We start from the raw sequence: 10,076 nt of genomic DNA on the forward strand, positions 1-10,076 counted from the left end.
TCTGAGACCTTCACTGTTATGGCAACTAGCGCGTGTGCTCGCGCTTCAAAACAATCCAATCAGATCGCGTATCACGAATCATTTGATTTAGATCGGGAACTCGGAGCGGGTTTGCGAATCATTTCGAGAATTGAATGATTCGTGATCCTCGCTACGAAATACCGATTTAAAATGATGGTTCACGGATAATTATTCAGATTGGGACTACGGAGCACGTATCGAAAATAGAGAAAGAAAGTGAGAGATCAGAGATTGCGCTTCGCGCACACAGAGATATTCAGGAGTACATAAACTTGTTGTCAATGCTGCCCAGTGACTTTTATTAATAAAATAGCTTAGATATTAAAACACTGCTTTATATTCCTAAGAAACGAGGGGGTGAAATCGCTGTTTAAGTAACTAAACTCACAACTTCCATCGCGTCAATCCAGTGTGTTGCATGAAGTTATTTCTATTTATAAAACATGTTCAAAACTTTTTGATCTCTGGTTAATCATTAAAATCTGTTTGTGTGTCACTGTTATTTTAGTATTACTTAAATACAATTATAGTTTTTATCAATGTTTTGAATTAGCTTTGAATCAGTTTTTTATATACTGTAAGTTTAGTAATTTTATGTGCTTTTGTCGTCTTTTTTGTTTTACTATTACTAGGTATAATTTACAGTTTTAGTTTTCATTTAAATCCATTTAGTGATTTTAGTGCTTCAACTCAAGTTTATTAAGCAACTAACTTACACAACTATTATAAATAAAAATGTAAAAACATAAGTTTTTCATCCCAATATTTATATTTTAATTTATTTCAGCTTTATTTCACACACATTAACAAAAATGTTTTAATAGATTAGTTTTAGTTAATGAGAATAACCCTGTTTGTAACCACTGCGAGGTTGTTCTGTATAAATCTTCACATCATTTTTGTATCTGTGCTTTTCCTCTCTATCACTGAGGTTTTGTAAGACTTTAGTGTGTCGTTTCTGCGCCTACAGCTGTTTTTCATTGCTTCTCTCTTGCGTTCTTGTGGACGCTCTAGAAAACACAGGTGCTGTTGAGACGAGATCTGCTTTAATGGCCTGGTTTCATATTTCACAAAGCACTTCAGATTCAGAGTAACTGCAGCCTCGTTTCACCTGATGTAGGTCATTAGTTACACACGTGCGTTTCTGTTTTAGGGTCACGGACGCTTGAATTATCACAAAATGTGTCGAGCTTCATTTACAGCTTTTTTTATGACACAGTCATGCATATTATCTGCTACTTCACAAGATGTTTGAACAGTATAATGTCGTCAATATATTGTCCATTTCCAGGAGAGATACTTACATTTTAAATGTTTATTTGTTTTGTCACTTCTGACCAGTGTTATTTTAGCATCATTGAAAAATTATTATAGTTTTTGTTAGTATTTTAAATTATTTTTATATTTAGTTTTCACTTTAATTTTTGTTAAAGTTTAAGTATTTGTTGTTTTTTGTCATTTTTATCGGTTTTTGTTTTTAAAATATGTCTTTATAGATTTTATTAATTTTTATTATTCTATTTTCACTTTAATTTTAAAGTTTTATTAATTTTGTGGTTTTATTTTTAAAATATGTAATTTTTATTAATTTGTTTTTTAGTTTTATTATTAACTTCAAATTCAACTAAAGTTTAATTTTTTTGTATTTCAAATTGTCCATTTTCATTTTAATTTTAGTTAAAGTCTTAGTAATTGCATTTGATGTTTTTGTCATTTTTATTAGGTTTTGGGATTTATTGCATTCATTTTAGTTATTTTTGTACATTGTCAAACTACATGAGAAATGTTGCCTTGGCAACTAGTGGAAATAAGTTTAAGTTTGTTTATATTTTATATTAATTTTATTATTAATGAATTTGTATTAATTTTTAAAATGTAATACAATTGTATTTAAAGCAATAACATTTTTTTATGGTTTTAGGTTTTAGTTTCTTCTTGACGCTTTATGGCCTGTGATGCATTCTGGGTAACGTAGTTCTTCTGCTCTCTCCTCAGTGTCGAATGCTGTGTAAGGACATCCCAGCTGAGACTATGTACGATGTGCTCCACGACATCGAGTATCGGCGAAAGTGGGACGCAAATGTCATCGAGACGTTTGACATCGGCAAACTGACAGTCAACGCAGATGTGGGCTATTACTCCTGTAAGTTCTGCCACTGCAGAATTAGCCTTTAAATATCAAAATATGCAATTTACTTTGTATTAATGCTAGTAAGCGTTCATTCTTTTTAGGGAAGTGTCCTAAACCGCTGAAGAACCGTGATGTCATCACCCTGCGCTCCTGGCTGCCGATGGGCAACGATTACATCATCATGAACTACTCCGTCAAACACGCTGTGAGTGCTGCTGTGCTAGTTTAGTCTCACTGATTTACTAGTATAGTTTGAATTGTTTTTCATTTTTATATTTCCTGTTATCGCTTTAATTTTATTTAAAGTTTTAGTATTTTTGTAATTTTTATTGTTTTTGTTTTTTAAATATATCTTTGTAGTTTTGTTTTTATTAGTTTAATAAATAATAATCATAGCTAAGAAATGAAAAGCTAATAATTGTATTTAAATTAAATGAAGGCAAGTCACTACAGGTGAATAAGGTAATATATATTAATCGATATCATATAATATTTATTTATTATTACTTTCCCCATTTGACTGATCACAGTAAATTAAGACAAATGTTTATTATGTTTTCTGAAATGTGCTAATATGCAAATTAAATATGCAATGAACATTGGATAAATCTAGGTTCAAAATTCTTTTGATTTTAGAGTTGAAGGTTTTTACTCTGGGGGTTTTGTATTTCTCTTTTTATCACTCCATCAATAGAAAATACTGTCACTAGAGAAAAAAAAACATTTTTGCTGTAATAGGAATAAAATATTGTATAGACCAGGATGAATCATGTATAAACAAACCCTTTTATAAAAACCTTCAGAATATAGAGAGGAATAAACCTCTAAGTTTTGATGTATGTAAGTGCTGCTGAAGTGGAGAAAAAACTCACAGCATTTAAAAATATGCATTTTCGCCATGTTTTTAGGAATATAATGTTGTATAAACCAGTGTGAAGGATATATTAACAAACCCCTCAGTAAAAACCTTCAGAATATAGAGAGGAATAAACCTCTAAGTTTTGGTGCATGTAAGTGCTGCTGAAGTGGAGAAAAAACTTTTAAAGATATGTATTGTAATTAAAATCTAAAGACACAAATAGATAGAGAGAAGACCTTTCTTTCATCTAGTCTGAAATAAGACATGTTATTGAAACAAAATTGACCAGTGCATGCTGGTTTTGTCTGAAGGGTCTTGCCTTATATTGTATAGATGTAAAAGCTAAATAAATAAATAATAAAAATAAATAAAAAAGTGATTAAATCTTGTATTTGTTTATAATATTCGAAATATTTGTTTACAATTCTATATGAACATTATCTGACATCAGAGAACTGTAATATTGCAATATTATTGAAATTAACGTAAAATCTGAGGGGGAAATGTGTTTGCTGAGAGTTTGGGAATCGCTGTGCTGCCCTGTTCATGATTGAGTGTGCAGCGCTGCATTGATTCTTCTGTACGGTCAGCGTTCAGCACTGATGTGCGTTTGTGTGACCGTCAGGACAGTAATGATTCTGCTGCTAACGATCTGCTGATCGTTACTAACGATGTGATGATGGTCTGTGTTCACTACAACAGCTGGAGTGTGTCACGGTGATGCTATACAGATGTGTTTGTGTGTGTGTGTCAAGTCACCATTATTTATATAGCGCTTTTTACAATGCAGATTGTGTCAAAGCAGCTTTATAGTATTAAACGGGGAAAAAGTGTTCATTCTCGTCTGGCGAGACCAGCAGTTTAATTCTAGGCTGCAGCAAAGTCAGATTGTGCAGAGGACTCATCTGGTTCCCGTGGTCTTGTCCCGATGGCCGTCTAGGAGACGAGGGCTTTCAGATCAGATGGTCACTGCAGTCACCCGGATCCAGTCCATATCCAGTCCGGATCCAGTCCATATCCAGCCCAGATGGTGGATCAGCACCTAGAGATGACCTCTACAGCCCTGAATGTCAGCGGAGACCAGGACAACTAGATGAGCTCCAGAGACAGATCCCCAGTGAAGACCTTGTCTCAGACGACCACCGGGACAAGACCACAGGAACCAGATGAGTCCTCTGCACAATCTGACTTTGCTGCAGCCTGGAATTGAACTGCTGGTTTCATCTGGTCAGAGGAGAACTGGCCCCCCGACTGAGCCTGGTTTCTCCCAAGGTTTTTTCTCCATTCTGTCACCGATGGAGCTTCGGTTCCTCTGGATTGCTTAGTTGGGGACACTTAATATCCAGCGATATCGTCGACTTGATTGCACAGATACTATTTAAACTGAACTGAGCTGGATGATGATGACATCACTGAATTTAATGATGAATGGCCTTTAACTGAAAATTGAGTGTTTACTATTGTCCTTTTGTATCGACACACTATTTTCCTATTTAATACTGTAAAGCTGCTTTGACACAATCTGTATTGTTAAAAGCGCTATATAAATAAAGGTGACTTGACTTGAATGTTTTCATTTAAGGCCAGTTTTATGTAGTTTCAACTTAAATTTTAATTTAAAAACTATTTAAAAGCAAACGCTAAATGCTGATGTCAGTACCATCTATGTTTGTATTGAATGTGCTTACTGTGCAGTTACTTCCGTTAATTTCAGATGGTTACAGTTAATGTTTTCAATAGCCAAAAGCCAGTATGGCCGGTTAAATATTTAACCGCATGTAATAACCTTATTAAAACCTTAGGTTTGTGGTCTGATAACTAACACCCCTGTTCTTTCAGAATTTAACAGTAAGAAATTACTAGTCAACCAGTTTTTTTATAACGACTGTGAGTGTGAGTGTGTGTGTGTGTGTGTGTGAGAGTGAGAGAGTGAATGCGAGAGCGAGTGTGTGAGAGTGCATATGAGTGTGTGTGTGAGAGTGTCATAAAATTGTGGAATCTGTAGTCACATGATCAGACTGGTTTGCTGCAGCTCCGCACTGCATTGATCTGTCTGTCATCACTGAGAGAGAGAAACGTGTCTCATCTCTGTCCTTTTCTTCTCATTGTCTCTCACTCACATACACCCACCCCCACACACACACACACACACACAGAAAGACACACACAGGCCAGAGTGTCATTTTGATCATTATGGGATGTTGAATGAGATCTCATAGTGTTCCCGTAACCGTAGTGATGCCTGAAGTCTGATCTTGATGTGTTTATAGATTGATTGATTGTGTGTGTTTCAGAAATATCCTCCTAAGAAAGATCTGGTGCGAGCCGTTTCCATCCAGACGGGATACCTGATCCAACGCACTGGCCCCACCAGCTGCACCTTAACATACCTGGCACAGGTGGACCCGAGAGGTGACACACACACACACACACACACACACACACACGCACACACACTCTCTCACACACACACTTATGGAGATAGAATTGTTGCTTAATTCCAAATAAATAGATTACGGTCCACAAATAAATAGAATGAGATCCACAAATAAATCTTAAAGTTTCACAAACATGAATTAAATTCACAAATAAATAAAATGAGATTTGCAAATAAAAAACATTCACAAATATATATTTATGTCACAACCACAACTTTGCCTGGCATTTATTTGTGAATCGCGTCCTGTGCATTTGTAGATAGCTGCACGCATTTGTGAATTGCTTTCTGTGCATTTGCGAATTGTGAAACATTTCTTTCGTCAAGACGTGTTGACAATCCACAAATACATGGACTCCACCCACCGTCTGCTCAAGCCAATCAGATAACAGCCACAACTCGTTTATTCTTACACTCGTTTGTCCTGCTCTCTGACGGTTATTTGTTCTGTAGCTTTTCATCTGTTCTTTATTCCTAACAGAATTAACCCTGAGAACACGGAATGCCAGACACGAGTGTGTGTGTGTGTGTGTGTGTGCGCGCGTTAAAGTAGGTCATCAGTTTTCCCAGGAAACGTCACAGAGTGAAAGAACAGATGATTGATCGATTGATAAAGAGACACTGAGTGACAAAAGAACCTGTGAAATATTAAACGCACACTGACATCATGAACAGTCATTTCTACAGCATCACTGCAGTTCTGATGAATCATACAGCCAGACATTAATGCAGGATATTCAGCTTTAGTAAATAAAGTTTCAGGGCAACTGAAATGATTGGAAAGAGAGCAGAAGAAGACTGCAGAAGTGAAGCGACAGATGATACAAACAACCATTCTGAGACGTCAGTGAGACAAAGAGCTGCACTGTGTCTAAATGTGTTTCTGTGATTGAATTACTGTAGAGAGAGAGTGTGTGTGTGTGTGTGTGTGTGTGTGTCTGAATGAACACTCCTCAGTTTCAGCCCTCTTTTAATCAAGAGGCTCATATAAGACATAGGGCTATGACATACTGACAAAAAAATCTCAATATTTTTTAGGTTTTTTGTGAGCTGGTTTAGGTCTGTTTAGACTCAAATAATTTTCTTAATTAAGTGTCATTTGTATTATTAATTAAATAAAAAAAATTAATTGCAATCATTTTTTAATTTGAATTTATTTATTTTTCTGTTTATTGTAATCATGTTTCATAATTTATTTAAACCAATTTTTGTTTGTTTTAACTACTTTTAGAATTATTTAATCTAATTTTTCATTGTTATTTTCAGTTTTTCCATTGCTAGTGTTTATATAAAACTTATTTATTTAAATATCACTTTTATATTTATTTATAGAATAGTAAAAAAATATATATATATTTTTAAAAATGTAATTTTGTTTTAACATTTATTTTTAACAATTTTTGCTCACTCTAGCCCGCCGGCCCTCTAGAAGTCGGTGGTTAAGTTGTATTTACAACACTGTTCCAGAACAGTTCAAACCAAATATTCCATTGTGTTCAGCGCACTTTATGGAGGACTCCATAATCCTGCAGAGTAACGTTAGCCTACAATGCATCTGTGGCACAAAGGCTGTTTCTATAAAGTGGGGCAGTTCCAACTTTGCAAGGACAGCAAAACAGCCCCAGACCATCACACTACCACCACCATATTTTACTGTTGGTATAATGTTCTTTTTCTGAAATGCAGTGCTACTCTTACACCAGACGTAATGGTACACACACCTTCCAAAAAGTTCAACTTTTGTCTCGTCAGTCCACAGAGTGTTTTCCCAAAAGTCTTGGGGATCATCAAGATGTTTTCTGGCAAAACTGAGACGAGCCTTTATGTTCTTTTTGCTCAGCAGCGGTTTTCGTCTTGGAACTCTGCCAGCACAGCGACGACGAGGGGAACAACTCACACACACACACACACACACACACACACACACACACACACACAGCCCAATGAAGTGCGAAATACAGATTATGACTAATTTGGTTACACTGATGTAAATGATTTTGAGTTATGATTATGATTTCTGACCCCTGACCTTATGTACGCATGCAGTTTGTCTCCAGACACACAGAGGGTGCCGATGTTGATCTGCTGTACGACACTAGAGTTCAATGAATGAATGAATGTAGTACCGAAGAATTAAAAACCAATTACTGCCTGTGTTTTTGGAGCTCTGCCGTGTGTCTTTTGTTTATTATAACAAAAACTGCCAGAGAAAGACATTGAGATGACAGGAAAATGTGTTTGCATAAAATTTGAGTTATTTTAGTGAAAACCTGGATAAAAATGACCTTCTGTGTCACAATGAGCAACATGACATCAGCTGAAAAAGAACGTTGTGAAAGAGGCAAAGACAGGTTTTTTGAAGAATGGGTCATTTGTTTTCTAACTTTGCCCAAAGCTGTCTTTAACATCTAATATATTTCTTCAAGATAAAACTAAATGTAATCAATGCAATTTAAAATATATAATTGAATAATATAAAAAATATTTACATTTCTCGTCAGAAAAAAAGCTTAAATTGTGCTCAAATTTGTTAAAGTCTGCATGAACTCTATTGAATATGGAGAATATGATGAGCAATGTTCATATCTATATTCACATTAGTTATATATCTATTAAGAGTGAATAGATATATAACTAATGTTCATATCTATATTCGCATTAGTTATATATCTATTCACTCTTAATGTATGACAAATGTTAACTTGTGTCTGATTTCTTCTAATGAATTTAAGGAAACGTTTGAGACGAAGTTAGTACTTGTGGTTTTTTACACTGATCAAACATTAGGAACAATTAATATATATTTTTAAAGTCTCTTCTGTTCACCAAGGCTGCATTTATTTGATAAAAATACATTAAAAGTACTGATATATTTTTAGAATTTAAAACAGCTGTTTTCTGTGTGAATACTTGTTAAACTGTAATGTATTCCTGTGATGCGCAGCTGTATTTTCAGCATCATTCCTCCAGTCTTCAGTGTCACATGATCTTCAGAAATCAGTATAATATGCTGATCTGCTGCTCGAGAAACATTTCTGATTATTATCAATGTTGAAAGCAGTCGTGCTGCACAATATTTTTGTGTAAATTGTGGTACAGTACTATTCAATAGTTTAGAAATTAATACTTTTATTCATCAAAGACGCATTAAATTGATCAAAAGTGACAGTAAAGACATTTATAATGTTACAGAATATTTCTATTTCAAATAAATGCTGTTCTTTTAAACTTTCTATTCATCTGTGAATCCTGAAAAATACAATGTATCACAATTTCCAGAAAAATATTGTGCAGCACAACTGTTTTCAACACTCTTCTCTCTCACACACACACACACACACACACTCTCTCTCTATAATGTTACAGAATATTTCTATTTCAAATAAATGCTGTTCTTTTAAACTTTCTATTCATCAGTGAATCCTGAAATATACAATGTATCACAATTTCCAGAAAAATATTGTGCAGCACAACTGTTTTCAACACTCTTCTCTCTCACACACACACACACACACTCTCTCTCTCACACACACACGTGTGTTGTTGTCATGGCAGCTGTGTGTGGACTCCCTGTGTCTGATCACATGTCTGTAGGTTCTGTTGAATGAAGCTGTGTGTGTTTTTACTTACAAATCTGAGAAAAACTCACTCGGGAGTTTTGATGGCATCTACAAAAGTAAAAATTATTCATAATTACACTGGGGGGACTGGAGTAGAAACAATTTTCAGTCAGAAGCTTTACCAATAATTAAAAAGAAATGGCAAGTAGCATTCAAGAATAAATAAATTATACACTAAAATAACAGTGCTATATCAAACTCAAGCAAATGTTATATTTGTCCTTCACTGACTCATCAGTCTGTCCATCTTGGCAGTGTCTGAGACTCATTATCAGTGTGAAAAGAGACAGTAATGAGATCTGATGATGCTGACAGTGAAGAGATCAATCTGACACACACACTCTCACTATCTCTCACTCACACACACACACACACACACACACACACTCTCTCTCTCACACACACACGTGTGTTGTTGTCATGGCAGCTGTGTGTGGACTCCCTGTGTCTGATCACATGTCTGTAGGTTCTGTTGAATGAAGCTGTGTGTGTTTTTACTTACAAATCTGAGAAAAACTCACTCGGGAGTTTTGATGGCATCTACAAAAGTAAAAATTATTCATAATTACACTGGGGGGACTGGAGTAGAAACAATTTTCAGTCAGAAGCTTTACCAATAATTAAAAAGAAATGGCAAGTAGCATTCAAGAATAAATAAATTATACACTAAAATAACAGTGCTATATCAAACTCAAGCAAATGTTCTATTTGTCCTTCACTGACTCATCAGTCTGTCCATCTTGGCAGTGTCTGAGACTCATTATCAGTGTGAAAAGAGACAGTAATGAGATCTGATGATGCTGACAGTGAAGAGATCAATCTGACACACACACTCTCACTATCTCTCACTCTCACACACACACACACACACACACACACTCTCTCACTATCACTCACACACACAGACACACACACACACTCTCACTATCTCTCACTCACACACACACACACTCACTATCTCTCTCACACACACACACACACACACACACACACACACACACACACTCA

At 35.3% G+C, this 10,076-nt stretch overlaps 1 protein-coding gene across 1 annotated transcript in view; it reads left to right on the plus strand.

Moving 5' to 3' along the window:
• LOC107557641 (PCTP-like protein) overlaps positions 1–9,361 on the plus strand; it is a 15,389-nt gene extending 6,028 nt beyond the window's left edge. Inside the window, exons 2-5 of the mRNA XM_016241119.1 lie at positions 2,017–2,164; positions 2,254–2,357; positions 5,306–5,423; positions 9,324–9,361. Of these exons, the coding sequence (XP_016096605.1) occupies positions 2,017–2,164; positions 2,254–2,357; positions 5,306–5,423; positions 9,324–9,361 (408 nt within the window). The remainder of the gene's footprint in view (positions 1–2,016; positions 2,165–2,253; positions 2,358–5,305; positions 5,424–9,323) is intronic.
• The last annotated feature ends 715 nt before the right edge of the window (positions 9,362–10,076 follow it).

Source organism: Sinocyclocheilus grahami, unplaced genomic scaffold, assembly GCF_001515645.1.
Source record: "Sinocyclocheilus grahami isolate Dianchi unplaced genomic scaffold, SAMN03320097.WGS_v1.1 scaffold613.1, whole genome shotgun sequence".
Classification (NCBI taxonomy): Eukaryota; Metazoa; Chordata; class Actinopteri; order Cypriniformes; family Cyprinidae; genus Sinocyclocheilus; species Sinocyclocheilus grahami.